This window comes from Takifugu rubripes, chromosome 1, assembly GCF_901000725.2.
Source record: "Takifugu rubripes chromosome 1, fTakRub1.2, whole genome shotgun sequence".
NCBI lineage: Eukaryota > Metazoa > Chordata > Actinopteri > Tetraodontiformes > Tetraodontidae > Takifugu > Takifugu rubripes.
The window spans coordinates 6,461,552-6,479,639 of NC_042285.1; the positions used below are offsets into that span (position 1 = coordinate 6,461,552).

At 39.0% G+C, this 18,088-nt stretch overlaps 1 protein-coding gene across 1 annotated transcript in view; it reads left to right on the top strand.

The window, feature by feature from the left end:
- The window catches only part of LOC101068205 (carbonic anhydrase-related protein 10), a 144,611-nt gene that overhangs the window by 45,515 nt on the left and 81,008 nt on the right, over nt 1–18,088 (top strand). The window contains exon 3 of the mRNA XM_029846841.1: nt 6,190–6,332. Within this exon, the coding sequence (XP_029702701.1) occupies nt 6,190–6,332 (143 nt within the window). The remainder of the gene's footprint in view (nt 1–6,189; nt 6,333–18,088) is intronic.

Here is an 18,088-nt window from a genome sequence, read left to right on the forward strand (position 1 = left end):
TAGCAGAATGTGACGGTTTCTTTAATGCTACGCTTCTACGTTCATTATAATTAAGTTGTTGCTTTCCATAGCTGCTTAGGAAAGCATTTATTCATGTCGTCTATCTTGCCCTGTCCCTTCTCTCCACACCTTAACTTTGCGTCAGCACTTACAAAAAAGGGTCACTTTATTGTCTTTTGTGCTTTTTCATTAATTGGGAGAAGAGTAGGGGGTGTACTATTCATTACAAAATCCAATTTCCCTGTTTAAACATGAGTATTTACCAAATAAAATAATAAAGCTGTAGAAATAATGACATATCTTGTAGCTGCTGCAGTCCCTTTCATGAGATACTTCTTTTTTACAGCTGCTGTGTATATTGAGAATTCACTCTATCTGAGATATCGTGCAGAAAATAGATGCAGCTTAATTGTTCAGAGTGCATCTCCTCAGACCTTGGTTTCTCACCCTCACCACAGTCCTGAACTCCAATAAACCCACTGGGAAGACCCAGTGTGTACTTTACTCCCAGCAAGACATATCATATTCAGCATAGAAACATGTGCCCTAGGGAATGAGCTCATAGTAACCACGAGTGAGACTCTGATCTAGAAAACAGTTCAGTTATTCATTAAAAATAACAGCAGGGGCATTCTAAAAGTATCCTCATATCCGTAATGCAGTAATCCATAAGAAAAAAAATGCAAAGAGGAGGAGCATCATGAGACTCTGCCTTTTCACGGCAATTTACACATCGATCTAAGTGACGTCTGCGAAAGGCCACATCATATATCCTTGTCCACTTTTATAGCTTGCAATAAGAAATAAATATGTCTGGAAAGCAGGTGAGCATCCTATGCAATTTGAAACAAATGGATGTCTCAGTGCTATAGGCGGGTCTGTGTGGATTATTGACGGAGTTGCTTATGCTCCTGTCAGCAGTGACGGATGCGCACTGCCACTGCAGTCACGTTCAGGAATCCATCAATGGCTAATAATTATGTGTGCGTTTACAGCAAGAGGCCTCACTTTAATGGATCGTTTCACACTCTGTGTTCTTATTGCCATCCCTCACATGGACTTCCTGTCATCTTTAAATGATTTTTAATGAGAGGTGTGCACTCTCTTTCTCTCTTGCTCTGGCTTTCTGGGATGATAATGGAGAGATGACAGCTATGTAGCTATACTCCAGGTCTTTGAGGTCTGGAGGAAAAGGATAGATGATGGAGCTAGAATCAGAATGTGGCCAGTTCTCCTGACATAGTGTCTGACTTGGAGGTAATGAATGAAGTCAGGTTTTTGAAAAATGTTATATTTTGCTTAACTGAGCAAATTATGATAATTAGCTTGTAATGTACAGATCTGAAAAATGTTCTAAAATCCCCCTCTCTCCAGACCACAAAGACCCCATCCACATGGGAACGCAAGAAAGAATATCTTTGACATACAGGTGCATGTTTGGAGATGCTGGGAACCCAGCAAGCTGCAAAATATTGCTCATGGTGAAGTTTCTTCTGAATTGATTTAGCCACTGGGGCAGAGTCAGGAAACAAAAGTGCAGGAAGTGCAGAAATTTCAACCATAGCCACTTGCAGCTGTAACCACAAAGGCTTCCACAATTCTAAAAGGTAAGAGCCCTGGAGTTGGCTGCTCAGTAGTAGTGTTTAAAACGAGATAGTACCACCATTTTGGAAGGTTTTTAAAGCTGAGCCTGGGTGATTTGTAACCCCAAAGAAGATGTGTACATGTGTGTGTGGGTGTGTGTATGTAATGCATGTAAAAGACAATGAGTCTTGCAATTAAACTGTATCTTTACTGACAAACTGATCACAACAACTCAGTACACCACAAATATAACATCAAATAAAATTCATTCTTCGTTTGGCTTAGCTTAGTTTGGTTCAGTGGGTTGCATATTTAGCTAGCGATCCTGGTATAGTAGCCAAGCTGGGAAAAGTTGTACCGTATTTTCACGACTATAAGGCTGAGATTTTCTCAAAAATCGATGGTGCGCCTTATAATATGGAGCGCCTTGTGTGTGGACTGAGTTCCAAAAGCTGCGTTTACCGTAGTGCACCCACCAAAGGCTCTGCCAGCGGATTACCAGGAGAGGGTGGCCATTTTCCGCACCTACTGCCGCGACAAGATAACTGCGGCCAGCCACATCACCAACATGGATGAGATCCCTCTGACTTTTAACATCACTTTGGCCCACAAAGTGGAGAAAAAGGGACCGGTGGCGATACGCACAACGGAGCACGAGAAGTCGTCGTTCACCGTGGTTCTCGGCTGCCACGGAAACGGACAGAGCGTTGGGTGACGGAAGCCGAACACTCCTTCACAAAGACTATGAGGCAGTGGTGGGCAAGTTATGCCACCATATGCGGGTCGATTGTAGACGCATGGGTTATGATACCGTCTACATGTATTGTAAGAGCTTTCACAAAACCAACGCTGAACCGGAACCGGTCGGTGAGTCCAATTCAGATGATTAAGAAGAGGAAATCGGGATGTTGGACATTGAAATAGTGCAGCTGTTTAATTCAGATACAGAAGATGAAAACTTTGATGGTTTTGTGGCGGAAGAATGAATATTTTGTTCAATAAATGTGTCGAAACTCACTGTTTTACTTCCGTTGTCATTTTTTACTGTATGTTTCAGCATGCGCCTAATAATATGGTGGGCCTTATGTATGTTTTAAATACAGAAATAGCACCCATAACTGAGACTGCGCCTTTTAATACAGTGCGCCTTATGGTCGTGAAAATACGGTAATCCCAGGTTTGAAAGAGGTCTTTACCGTGCTGACTAGTGGTTCACGGTGAAGGAAAACTGATCACTCATTTGAGGTAGCTTGTTAGTAACACAATGCTAGATAGCTGCATGGATCCTGAGAAGATAAGCCTAAAAACCTTGTGTTTGGTGGCTAATTTAACTTATTTTATAGTATCTTGGTGCTTCCTCCCCTCGCTTTGCCGCTGTGAGGAAAATCATAGCTACTTTTCTTAGCAGGCATTCTGAGCTCAGCAGCTAGGGGTCCTGGGGAGTGGTGGGAAGAGAGTGGTAAAAGGCTGAGCAGAGCCTTTATATGACATGATGACCACACATTCCATAAAACTAGTTTACTGCTCTTGTGCTTCTTTTGTCTCCAAGGAAAAAAGTTTGTTAGTCTTGATATGTCCCTTATTGCTCATCCACAGGTTCAGGATGTAAATAATTGAAAACACTCCTTTATCACACTAAAAGGTAATTTTGTCATGAGCTGGCCTCTTAAAATCCTGAACTCCTTCCTTCTGCATTTAATGGTATAGCCAGAGACACTCCTGAAGGAATTTATCTATTCTTGTAGGACGGGAATGGAGACCACTGGGTCAGCTAAACAGACAAGGGGGTCGTCTGCATACATTGTCGTATAGCTGGGCTGCCTAACCTCATGCTTTTAATGTCTGGATATGCTCTAGTACCAGGTGCCAGGGATACGTGTACACTGTATTGAGCAGAAGGGGAATGCTATGTTATGCTGTAGGTCAGAAAGTGAGAGGTCTGAGTCTAAATCTGCCCATTTTGGAAGAGAGTCAAAACACTGATCAAAATCTTCAAAAGTGTAAATTTCTGAGTAAAAACCGATTTGTTCTCTCAGAATAGTATTATATTTTTTCTTTAATTTAGGAATTTAATTTCAATCTGATTGCAGTAGTGAGTTTTGGTAGACCCGATGACCTATTTGTGGCTCTTTTTCAATCCATAATCCAGAAGTGGAATAGTAGTCAGATGGACAATTTTTGTGTATCATTAAGACAACCACGGTTACAATATTTGTATTTTCTCAGCAGTATAGTCCCTGTTTAAAAAGAAGATTACGCTCTTTCAATAGTACAGTGATGAGGAACACTGCAGTGTGTCCAGAGTAAGGGAATCATGTACAGGGATGTAGGCAGAGGTTAAGGGATGAGGGAATTGACCCATAGACAATTTTCCAGAACATAATCTACCTCACTTAGTCCTTTTCCTTGTTGCTTCAAAAGAAATCATCCCTTAGTTTCCCAAAGTCTTGTGTCATTCATTTCCCAAGTGCTGTTGGTCTCAAGGAACTGCAATTTATGCATAGTAACGTGTGTTTTGAAAGCCTGTCCCTCAATTAGATAGGGGTTAAAATGCCAGCTATGGAGGTGCGAGGGGGAGCACAGTTTAAAATTAACAGGACTGTGATCAAATATTCTAATGTGTGATATTTGGTGTAATAATTGTTAGAAATCTACCTGGAATGAACTAAAACTATAATCAATCCATGTGTAAGAAAAACAAAAATGATGGAAATTAGTGTGATGAGTGTGAAGTAGATCCAGCTCCAGATGCTGTGGCTGTATTTTATATGCAGGATCTGACTAGAACCACTAGAGGCTTTTTAGCAGCTTGATCAAACGTTGCACTTTCATCATCATCAAGGCTTTTGTGTGCATCGGAGGAGAGAAGTCTGTCACAGTTTATCAATCAAATGCCAAAGCAGAGTTGGGTGTGTAACCCCCCAAGCACACATGGACTCCCATACCGTACTGCTGATATGAATATAGGCAGCAGCTTACCTCCTGCTGTGGGACCTGATTTCTCATGCCAAGTTAAGTAATTTTTAGTTACACTGCATAACAGTAGAAATTGTTTCTCTCTACAATGGCATGTCTGTACAATCTCTCCATTATCTCTCAACTTTACCTTATATTTGAGTGAGGGTGTGTCATTTTAGATCCAAAATGAATAGCACACGTGTTTGACCTTGTGCATTGGTTAGGACTGTCACCTCGCATCAAGAAGGGGCTTTTCTGTGCATAGACCACGTGGAAATTCTTTAAAGACGAGGAGAAAATGTACAAACTCCACAGAAATGGAAGGTTTTAAATCCAGGCTGTGCTTGGTGTGAATATCTGCAGAATATATGATTGTAAGTAATTGCAATTACAGATATTTATATAGAAACTAATAAAAACATATAACAAAAACAATTTGCGGAAATTACTGTCGTACAATGCTGTAATAAGTATATTCTATCTCAGGTGACATCCCCTTAACTGACTTCAAGTGATTGTGGATTTTCAAAAACTCTTTTGATGGGAATGTCTTTGTAGTTTATTCAGAATCTCTGTGACTCATGGTTTTGTGCTTCTAAATGGAAATGACTTTTCAGCTCCAGCAAATTTGTTTCCTGCTTGTAAATAAATGGGGCAGATCCTCTGCTTCTATCACACTGAAAGAGTGAAATATTGATCCCTGTGGCCAAGTGTTGCATAATAACACAATCAGTTGAGAGAAAATCTCAAGCCTTCACTGCTGACAGGGGCTGTCAGTGGGATCCTGTCCCCGCATTCTACTTATATGTATTAACTGCTTATGAGGTTATGTCTACTTTTTAATTCCCAGAAGATTTGGTTTGAGATGTTACATGGGTATATGCCAAAACATGTTAAAGTTTACTGATCACGTTCAAAAATGAATAGTGAAACACAACCTTTATGCTTCAGTTTCTCTCAGCTTAGAGATACATTTGGTAGCAGTGTTGACAGCTTTTTTTGTTTAAATTAGGTATAAATTTATGTGGTTTAGCCAGGCTTTCCTTTTATCCCTCCAATGGTCTAGATGGCTAAGATGTTTCTTCTCAGTGAACCCATAAGCAAGGAGCATAACTCTCTTGGTCTAGGTTTCAGTCTATGTTATGTTTAAGATTGTCTATCATCTCATCTTTGTACACAATGGGTGAAGGTAGGGTTGTCATTTCATTGCAGGGCCCTATATGAGGATTTGTGGGTTAGGTATCCTGCACAAGGGTACCTTGGCATTGCTCTGAAGTTGTTCTGGCACCTTTCCCTACAACAGAACATCTTACATGTTTTGTCTGCCCTTGGACTCGAACCAAGGACCCGCTGCTTCTCAGCCTTTTTCCAAAGAGACTGAGCTACCCCACCCTTGTTTACGATCGTATTGCTTTTATTATTTTTTTTTAAAAAAAGGAACGTATTGACTATTGTTGACCAGAAGAGACATATACTCTAAACACAAGGCTATTAAGTTCAAAACAAGAGCTTTAACAATAATGAAACAGCGCTAAATCTTTAAGTACAGCTACCTTCTATACTAAAAGCACAAAAAAAAAGTGTAAATAGGTTCCTATTTATTACTGCAAGTGATTCTGGTGTCCTGGTGTCTCTTTTGTTTTGCAGTACCATCCTTTTGGGGCTTGGTGAATTCTGCTTGGAATTTGTGCTCAGTTGGAAAGAGACAGTCTCCAGTCAACATCGAGACTAGCCACATGATCTTTGATCCGTTTCTCCTGCCCATAAAACTCAACACAGGCGGCCACAAGGTAAGAAAAGCACGTTCCTACTCGACACTCTTATCATTGATATGTTGGGCTGCATTAATCACCACCTTGCATAGCTGCTTTTCAAAGATTTGGGTTTTTTCCTCTTATCAGAGGTCCCGACAACTGTTCTTGTTGGTATACAATGCAAGCAAGCTGTTCATAAAAGCACTCTTCCTGGGATAAAATACATAACAACTATCCAGTAAGTCTGACTGCTTTGATTCTAGTTTTCAGACAAAACCTGGCAGTCAAACAAATGCAACAGTATCCAGCATCACATTGCTTTTTTGTGTTGTATGCTGGCACAATAACTTCAGAAACACTGTTGTTACATCATGTGACACCAGTAAGCTTTCACAGATGTGCCACATTCAAAAGAGCAGAAATTGTTATGATTACGTTGTGGTTACACATGAGCAATGAGTACAAGGATAACCTGAGGCATCAACAGAACATATATGTTTCATTACAGTTGACCACCAAATTACACATTTGTATCAAACAGATCCAGAAATAGACTAACCTTCAACTTATCTTTGGGCTTGTTAGCTGTATGTTATGAGCAACAGTGGAATAGTAGTCAGATGGACTATTTTTGTGTATCATTAAGACAACCACGGTTACAATATTTGTATTTTCTCAGCAGTATAGTCCCTGTTTAAAAAGAAGATTACGCTCTTTCAATAGTACAGTGATGAGGAACACTGCAGTGTGTCCAGAGTAAGGGAATCATGTACAGGGATGCAGGCAGAGGTTAAGTGATGAGGGAATTGACCCATAGACAATTTTCCAAGTGATAAGACTGATGGCATTAGGACCCCTCAAACAATATTCGGGTTTAATCATTTTTGAAATCATATTTAAAGTCAATGTGGTATTTTGAGATGTGATTTGAGATGATGATTGTTGTGATTGATTCCTCTTGTCAGCAGCTGTAGTGTTGTGGCCGACAGTGGCCGTAGCTCAGGTGGTAGCATGGCTGCTCCAATCATACCAAGGTGGCTGGTTCAATTGGGCTGATTCTTTTCTCGTGTGTACGATGCCTGACCACTGCATACTACATGCAGCGGTCATTGTGCGAGGTGACACCCCTCCAAAAAAGTTGCCCTTTTGGTGTATGAATGTGCATAATTGGTTATTCTGCGTATCAATATGTGGGTGAGAGAGTGAATGCACACTTATAATGTAAAGTGCTTTGTGTGGTCAAGGATGATTAGGGTAGGACTATTTTAATATTAATAATAAATTGGAAATATGAAATAATGAATTAGCAAATTCACACTTAAGTTAAATTATGGCAAGGACAGTTGAACAGAAGAAACATAAAAAATGAATCAATCCTTCTACTAGCACCAAACATATCTCTTTGATGAGACATGACCTGACAAATGACATGACATGACATGACATGACAAATGAGAAAATAGCACATTAAAACATTGTTGTGATATTGACGATTCCAGAAAAAGTCGTTTTGACAAAAATACAGCACCTACCACCTAGACTTTTTTGAGAAAGACCAAAAACTATTTTGGAGTCTTCTTTTAATTCCTTTCACCTTCAGTTTCTCTATATGTCATGGAAAAAGCAGTACTGAATTTCATGACAAAAGATGTGTCCATCTCCTGGAGGAGCCTTATCCTGCCTCCCTTTTTTCTGGCTGTCTGACAGACATTCAAGACTGGCCACTCGTACTCCAGAGCAACAGCCTCAGCTTGCCTTCCCTATGCACTTTTTGAGCCTTTTCTGTTCAGAGACGTAAGCAGACCCTCCCCATCCAAACATATAACACTCATATTAATTGGGTTTTGGGGAGATGAACTCATCTTTTAATAGATTCCTATGCTGCCCTGCATCAATGCTAATAAATAGTTAAGGCAAATTTAATTGACCTCCAAAGAGAAATATAATTAATGACGAGAGATGCAAGGCTAAGCACAATGGATTTAAGGATTCACACTTCAAAAAGGCACTTTTAATTTAATATTTACTCTGCCATAGATGACTTGCAATCACTTGGGGAGTTTTCTTTTGCTTGTGATTATTGAGAACTGGTAGGAAACATGCAATGTGTTATCTACACATTTTTGAAGGACACATGTGGGACAATGTCAGGTATTTTTTGCTACCCTATAAAGCTTCTTATCGAAATTCAAACAGAACCTTTAACAAAATTTCACTTTGTAGCCCCCAAGAAACACAAGGATCTATTATTGTACAATACACAATAAGTGTTTGTGAAATGTGAAAAATGTGTGTAACTTTATTGGTTCTTAGGACAACAAGCTGATGCAAACCTTTTCTTTTGCTGTCCCACTGAGCAGTGGCATGAATGTAAATGTAAACTTCATAGTTTGCAGCTCTGTGTTGCATAGTCCAGTTTGCATTTAAATGGAAATCGTGTAACCAGACTTTTCCACTTTTTAGTTTTGGGAATAAGTATAGTTTTTATAAGCAGAGCTGACATATTTATATAGATATTTATTCATGAACGTGTCTCAGATCTCATCAATGCATTATAGTTCTTTGTAGTTTGTTTACATATCTGGTTTAAAATTGGAGAATTTAATCATAATATACTTCTGACTGTGACAAGGTCAAAATGTTTGCAAGTCAAAATTACAATTATACAGATGAGTTGGTTGAATCGGTATTGCGGAATAACCAAAGGAATGTGACTTTTGTGCCTAAATACAACAAATAGCCAAAGGAGCCTTCTCATTTCTTAAGTTATAGGTTCACAGTAATTTCATAAACAGCTCTTGACACTGAAAGATTTTTGTCTATTCTGTTTTTACCAGCGTGTTGAACATGATAGCATATTGGAGATAGCCACCCATGTTAAACTTATTAGTGACCTTGAATCTTAAATATAATTTGCCTGTAACAGGATCAGACTAATGGTTGGCTAATAAGACTCTCTGTAAACACTGTGGTTAAAGTATGTCCTCATGAGGAAGACAAGTAAAAAGGTAAATATTAATGTGAGAAAAGAAAGTGAAATGAAGGAGGAACATGTGGAAAATCTAAAGTTTAAGTCAAGATTTTTTGATAGATAAGGTGATAGGTTTCTAATATAACACTACAATGTACAGAATAACTAATCTCTACAGGTTGTATTGTTTTTAGTGTTGAAAAATCAAAAGTTCAAAGTCCAACGTCTGCCTTTGGTAGGATGTAGTCAAGGTTGGGAACAACCTCATAGCTTTTCCTTTTTATATTCCAACTTCCTTTCTTCCTCCCACGGGTATATCTCCTATTAATTAGCTGTTAATGACATCCTAAGGGAGGACGATCAGTATACTCCTGTCCTGTGAGGCTTTAGCCCAGCTGACATGAGAATTTTAAGGTCTCTTCTGAGACTAATATTTCTTCAAGCCAAGTATGAATTTTAAAACAGGGATTGATATTGTGCATCTTGAGAAATATGTTATAATCAAAGCATGGTATAAACATATACAAATAAACTGTGTGTGTGTGTGTGTGTGTGTTTGTGCAGCAACTTAAATGTCAGTGACTACATCCCTTGTTTATGAGACCTGTGAATTTTGTTTACAATACATAGCAAATTCAAAAGTATATGCTAAATGCTATATATTGTGTAAAAACAGGTATCCTAAACAATGATTTGATTTAATACATTTTTATTTTGAACATGTTTGTGAAAATAATGAAAATGAAATAACTTTTAGAGACAGATTTTAAATTACGGTGGAATAACAGATGCTTTTTGGGTGTGGGGGTGTATGGGGGGTTCAAGCTTGATTATCTAAAATTTGAGGGGAAAGGACTAAAGGTTCTTGTTCCAGGAGCAGTGTAATAGATATTATTTCCGTTTCATGGTCAGTCACGTAGACCAAAAAATTTCCAGAAGCAGATGTTTGTGAGAACACAGTAGTGGAAGATTGAGTGAAGGAAATGCATTCATAAATCAATGTTTTTGTCATGTAACTGCAGGGAGAGATAATTTGCTTTAGTTGAAGACAAATGGGAAAATAAATACCAATTTTATAGTACAAGTGTTGTATGATTAATCAGTGTGTGACTGAACAATCAAGACATGATGTGATTCGTGATTACATGGAAGGACAATGAAGAAGATGCTAATGTGCACAGAAGCGATTGTAATGGGTTGAAACTCACCCCAATTACAGCACCCAAACAGCCGAGGTGAAGTCGCTAAAAGCCTTAAATGACAACATTATTTTTAGCAGGGTGAATGGCGGGCAGGTTTGCAGCAAACAGCAGCAGTTCACCTCAACGGGAGTGGATTGAGAGTAGGCAGACCAGCCTAAAATTTCTTAGCGAGGAGTCTTAATTCAAGAGTGATACAGGAGGTTTCTGAGAGTGACTGTGAGCAATGAGGGGACAAAAACATTTCTATTAGTGATGAGGTAGGGTTGACTCCGTTGCTAGGTGATGAGGTCGTCTAAACACTGTTTGATTGGTACAAAGCCAATTGTGCTGAATGGTCAGTGTAATCAACTGATCATACAACTGTAGGAAATGTGTAATCCTGAAAAAAATATTTATGTCACAAAGATGAATCTCAACAAAATTAAATTAATTGTTACATAGATTCAAGAAGTTTGAAGTTTAATTTAGCAGAATGACCAAAAAAAAAAAAATAGAGATAAAAAGGAGAAAGTGCTGAAGTTGGGAAGAACACGGGAGATTTAGGAAAGGAATTCGGTCCCGGGATCATGGCACCAGGGAAAAGGCAGACTTAGGAGTGCATTACCCAACCAATCAATGTGTTTTATGCACAACCAAAGAGTGAGAAATGTTAGTGAAAAATTGTTTTTTCTCCAACTTTCTAACCCTAACCCTAAGAAAGAAACATATGTGAATCCTATATTTATATGGAAATTGTTACATATTAGATACAGTATAGGCTGTATATTTATATGGATGCTTATGTGTATAGTATTTATTCATAGGAAAAATGGACAGAGTGTTGCGAAATATATCAAAATTACACTCAATAAACGATAAAAGTCCTCCTCGCTCCTCTTAATAACTTTGCTCCTTAGCAGCATTTTAAGGCCTGAGATGCTTTGTGAGTAATTTTTATCTTACTGAGGGAAAATTCTATGAAAAACTTGTTCAAAACTTTAAGAGTAGAGCAATTCTAAGAAGATAGAATGACATCACTAAATGCTACTAAATGCTAGTCTAATTCTTTGTGAATACGCGCTCTGGGGCTAAAAGAGTAGAAAAAATGGTGTATGAGATTGTTTTAATGGCCGAGGAGAGAGTAACAAGGCTAATGGGTTGTCCTATTTATGGTGGAGAAGGATGTGGCAAAACAAATTTAAAACAGGTTTACCTTGGATTAAAACTGTAATTTCTGAAAGACTTTTTTGTGTTGTGACTTTCAGTTTGTTAGAATAATTATTACGGTAAATCGGGTTCTTGTATTTTTCTCAGTCTGCTGTCTTCAGGGATGTCACCAGGCTCTATCAGTTCAATAGTTTTCCATTTTATAAGGTTATTGCTGATGTAGATTGAAATACATTGTGACAGCTCTCCAAATCAAATTGTATATGTCCATTTTTCAGCTCTTATGCACAATCAGAAATGGATTCATAATGCCTGGTGCTTTTATCGGCACTCAAAACACATAAAATGGAAGTGCTATGTGTTAGGCCTCTTTGAATACTCCCTAGTGTTGTATACGTTAACATTTATCGATAGTGAGGGGGAAAATGGATAAAAGTAACTGTTTTTCACTGTTTGGATTTTTTTTAATTCTTTTTTCTTAGATTTAGTGCTGGGCCTAACACTTAATAAAAAGAGCTTAAAGCAGAAACTTCAGTCTAAGTAAAATATCTTGATATATAAATTAACTTTAAAGCTGTAAGCATCAGTGAACAGGTCCTGCTTCCCATGCCCCTGTTCCTATGTGACCCTCTTGGCCCTAGATCAGTAACGTTGGGTTCTTTGGTATCATTTATTTTACTTTCTTTCATCATTGTTTTCTGTATTTGATTTTATTTGTCTTTGATCTGCTTATTCTCCTAAAAAGCTCTATGGGGCAGTCATTTTTATGCCTTTAGACAAGGGGTCGGCAACCCGTGACTCTAGGGCCACATGCGATGCCCTAATGGCTTCCTGGAGCTTTTTCAAAAATATGAAAATGGAAAAAGATGGTATGAATAAATATTTTTTTAGTATAATTTCTGTAGGAAGAAAAACATGACCAACATTTTTAAGATTTTCTAATGCTGTAAAAATGTGTATAATAAATATTTAATTTCAACATCTTATTATAATGGAGGTTAAACTTAAAGTTCCAGGAGCACAGTAGTCACATGGTGCGTCATTCTCTCCAGGATGCACTGCAGGAAAAATAAACATTTAATCATGAATGCTCATTATGTATTTGTAGCCTACTTTTCATTTTGAAAGTAGGCTAATATAGCTAATATAGACACTTGCAGCATGTGTTGCCTTCATTATAAGGCTTGTATAAGGCTTTTAATTTTTTGCAGCTCCAGACAGATTTATTTTTGGTTTTTTTGGTCCAATATGGCTCTTTCAACATTTTGGGTTGCCGACCCCTGCTTTAGACTCTTCTGGGAGAACCATTTATAATAGCCAAAACTTTGTAAATGTTAGAATGTTTTCACCAACTGAAGATGCCCATGTTGAATATAGATTATAGATATAGATATAGATTATATTATATATTATAGCATATTGATTCTTATTTCGTTTGGACATAATCCCTGGATGCTTTTAGTAACAATTATGAAAAAGGCGAAAACATGCTTATAACGGCCCAAAATTGACCATTCTAACGAGACGGGCCGATTTACTGTTGCATCAACGTTTTCATTGACTTATTTTGTAGATCCCGGTTTATATGCCACCATCACTGTGATGATTCTTAGCATAATAAAACTTCTAAAACCATTGCTCTTCCACTCTTCGGTTTTCATTTCCGAAGACCTCAAAATATACATTTTTCATCAGAACTGGTGGTGCATGCTCATGTGATTTTTTTTTTGCCAGGGGAGAAGAAAAAAAACACTAAAACTACTATAGGCTCCTCACCTGTTGGTTATTGACCCAAATTAAAATTTAATGTGATTAAAATAGCTGATCAATATGAATACCATTTTAGGAAAAGCGTTTATACTGAAGGTTTACATAAATATGCATGTTATGAAGTATAAAAAAAAAAATCTCTTCCTCGCCCCTCCTAAGCGGTGCCTCCTTACTTCGGACTTGGGTCCTCTACCAGAGGCCTGTGAGTCTGAGGGTTCGGCGCAGGATCTTAGCTGTTTCTAGGACTGCGCTCTTCTGAAAAGAGATCTCCTGGTTCCTGGTATCTGTTGGAGCCATCTACTCAGGTTAGGTGTTACTGCCCCTAGTGTCCCAATCACTACTGGGACCACTGTTGCCTTCATGCCCCACATTCTCTCCATCTCCTCCTTCAGCCCTTGGTACTTCTCCAGCTTCTCGTGTTCCTTCTTCCTGATGTTGCTATCACTTGGGATTGCTACATCTATCACCACCACTGTCTTCTGGTGTTTATCCACAACCACTATGTCAGGCTGGTTGGCCACCACCATCTTGTCAGTCTGGATCTGGAAGTCCCACAGGATTTTGGCCTGCTTGTTGTCCAGCACTTTCGGGGGTGTCTCCCGCCTGGGCATCTCCACACAGTCTGCACCTGGGGTCTGGTCTGGTATTATAGACCTCTATTGCTCTGGTGCTTAGGGCTCATCCAGGCGTTCATGTAGGTGTGGATCTTATCAGGCCCTGATGCTGTCCAGCTCTTCTTTTTGGACACTCTTCATCTTATAGCCAAGCCCTGTAGGATTACTCTTGCCGCTGCGTACATCAGCTGATGGTAGTGGTAGGGATGGTTGACAGTGCCGTGTTCATGTCCTCCAGTAGAGATTGGTCTGTTACTTTGTGTGTTAGCCTTGGCAGTTCCCCCAGGACTTCATGATTCTCTCTCTCTCAGGTCAGCTGCCCTTTTCCCGATTCCATCTGTCATTGGGGCTTTGTACCCAATATTGATATTGCGTATGATATTGATATCATACCCTCATATTGGCTCCCCCTTGCCGTAGCATATTTGTACCGTGGGTGAGGCACACCGCCGTGCCTCGTCAATCTCTAGCTGTGATAGCAGCTTCTTATTGCGGATATTTGAACACTGATCTCATGGAGTGCAGTCAGCTTCTTAAGCCAGTAGACGTGGATCTTATTGGGCCCTAATGCTGTTCAGCTCTTCATTTTGGACACTCTTGTTTGGATGTCTGCTAAGGTGATGACTACTGGGTCTTGTTCTGGGAGTTGGCTGTGCTCAGCCTGTAGGTCTTGCAGCCATTGGGCAGTAGTGCTGTGCGTTGCCTCTTTCTCCCGGACACTCTTCCAGTATTGTTCTGTCTCAGCCCTGGGGGGGTCTGTCATCTTGTTGCCCTGCCATTGAGAGTAGACCTTTGCCGGATTGGTGGAGAACACCCTGTTTATTCTCCTTTCCTCTACTTCTCTTATGTACCTCTTTAGTCGGGTAGCCAGGGCTGTGAGCCTTTATCTTAGCAGTCTCCAGTGCCTCAGGTATGGACAGTTTGTTGAAGAGTGCAGTCCCAAGAGCAGCTAAGATCCTGCGCAGAACCTTCAGACTCCCAGGCCTCTGGTAGAGGACCCGAGTCCGAAGTAAGAAGGCACCGCCCAGGAGGGGCGAGGAAGAGATTTTTTTATATATATATTCCACTACAATATATATAATAAACAATAAACTTGGAAAGGGTGAGAAAGGAATAATATACATGATGAGTGTGAGGTAGGGGAGTGTTGAGACGAGCACAGTGACAAAGCTACAATCAGCACAATGTGCTTTCATTTATCTTCCTACTGCCTGAGATGTGGCTCTCAGGACATCACTTGATACTGCTTTCCTCAGACTAACACTCAGATATGAAGTAGATGGGACCAAAGAACATTTCTCTCTTTGGACCAACATCTCATGTTCGCAGAGCTGATTTCACCAGGCAGATTGTTTCAATTCATCAAATATGTCATACAAGCTTAAACGTGAAACATTGAACTGTGGATAACCTGAGGGTTCTATCCAAATGTTTTCACTTTTTATGAGTTGTATGTTAAAGTTATAATATAGAAACGAGTAACTCTAATGGGTTTATTGTACATGATGATCCCTGAGGAGAAATACAATAGTTAAAAGTTTACTGAAATACTGTCAAAAATTATCTAGGGATACGTGAACTGACTGTTTTTGATTGTTCTAAATGAGCTGTGTTTGCAGTGTTGATCTGAATGACACCATTGTGATTGATCCAGTTGAGGGTAACAACAATACATAACATGAAGGCAGTCCCCTTTGTCTACACTTGTCCCTCAAAATAGAGGGGCACGGGAAAGTGGTGAAAACAAGAAAGGGAATACCACTTGAAAAACTGCTACAATGTTCAATCAACTGACTGCGACATAAACCGAATCACAAATATACATGATGAGTGTGAGGTAGGGGAGACAAAGAGTCCATGTGTCATATTATATTTTAGTTTGATGCATCTTGTTGCGGGCTATTTTGTAGCTCAAATATAAGCTCGTTATTTAGTATTTTATTTGAAAATACATGTCGATGTGTTTTGCCAACATTCTAGTGTTGTCTTATTCCTTCTAATGCTTAAGAAGGCAGAATGGTTGGGCTATATTTTTGCCTATGAGAGTGTCGGATTAGAATTATACACACATACTTCTAGAATATACACAAAAACTGATATTTTTTGTCTTACAATCCTTTTACCAATATATAGTAAAATCTTTTAACTAACACAGAAATGCAGAACCTTTACGCAACAGGTGAACTGTGAGTAACAACACAGCAGAAGTACACAGATGACAGTAAATCCGGATGACCAGGGACAAGCTCTGTATATTTGTGTGTGTGTGTGTGTGTGTGTGTGTTGCTGGATCGCAATATTCTCAAAAATGTCACTGCCGATCCGCGTGTTCTCTGAATGAAGACTTTAAGAAGAAAAATGTCAATTTCAAAATGTATTTAGCAAATAGAATCAATTCAAGATACAAATACAGTATTACAGAGCTCCAGGCCAGTTCAAAACCCTACAATAACAAAGTCAATTGTCAGGGATGAAGTCTGACAATCTAACTATCCCTTGACCCAGTCTTTTATAGAAACACATAGGCAAATTATTGATGCTAATCCAGTCCGATGTTATCTTTTGATTGGATGACCTCGTCTTCTTCTTCCAGTTCCATTGGATGCTGGCACAGTCCTTGTTCTCCATTGATTCACAGATAGCCAAGTCAAAGTTCACATTCTTCTTGCAGATGAACTTATCAATACGACTAAACTATGCTGTCCAGTTTTACGATGGGTCTTTAACACTTTCAGCCTGACTGTCATCCCTGATTACAATTATCTAAAGAACAGTTGTGTCAAGGGAGGGTCAACTGACTACTTATCTTTACTACACTTCCTAGGAGGGGTGAACTAACTGCTTATTGTTTTTACTCTTGATAATGATTATATTATCCCTAACTTTGAAACTAACTGTAACAGAAACATATACAAAAAAGGAAACACAATTCTCTCCAGTGTGTGTGCGTGTGTGTGTGTCTGTCTGTCTGTCTGTCTGTGTGCATGTTTGGAAAGAATAGTGCAACGAAGAAAAATTAAAGAACATCTGCCTGTTTGGCAAAAGTTGATGACAAAATTAATTCATCTGTGGCAAGAAGCAGGCACAAGACACAAGATAAACTAGTACAGGGGGAGGACATCTATTTACGCTAAAACACTGGGTAAAAGTTTTCAAGTGGCGACAATTGGGACAGGAGTAGACTACAAAAATCGCTGTTGTTTTTGCGCACTTGATCATAAGTTGCGTCACCAAGGACAAGATGTAACTGGAAAACAAGACATGAGCCTACTTAAACACATGACTGAACTAAGGGCAGAAAATTAAAATTCATAGAAAAAATGCTGATTTAATACACGTCAGTAGAATAAACAATTGAAGTGCAGTGTTTGGCTGTGGAGGTTTAATGTAGCAGAAAATTAAAACCATCAAGTAAAGTAGAAGTACTGGAAAAATTAGACTTAATTATAGTAATGTGCTGAGTAACATTACATTACTGACAATTGGAAACTGAAATATGTATTGAAACATTGGAGAGGATAACTTCTCTTAGCATTTTTTAGGTAAACTGTTGAATGTTGCCAGATTTCATTTCATGGTGTAGCCTTTTCACAGTCGGAAACTCCAGTCTTGATTAGGATGTAATCAATTCACTCATTAGAACTCTTTCCTTACCTCCCCCTTACCTCTAATTTCTCTGTTTCTTACTCTCCACAGTCAGTAAGCCAAGAATTTACCCTCCCCTTTCATTTGATCCCAGGCTGTTATGGCAGACAGTGAGTTAATGAACCGCAAATGGGAGAGGAGCATCCTATTAATCACCAGTGGCCATAGTAAATGGGCCGTCATTATTCATCCTCCATTTTAGATAAATCTTTAAGCTTCCAGCAGTTTTGCTGGTCTGTGTTACCCAAGCGTGATTCATTCCCTATTGGTTCCTACACATTTTAACGAATTCTGTAAGAAGTACGTTTCCAAAACTCAAATCTGCAATATGTTTTGCATGGCTCACTCTCACCCCACTGGCCAAGGTCCTTTAGAGCAGAGAAGCTTCCTCCTCACTGAGTTGCTACATATGTTTGATTGAACACTATAAAGGTTCGTATGAGT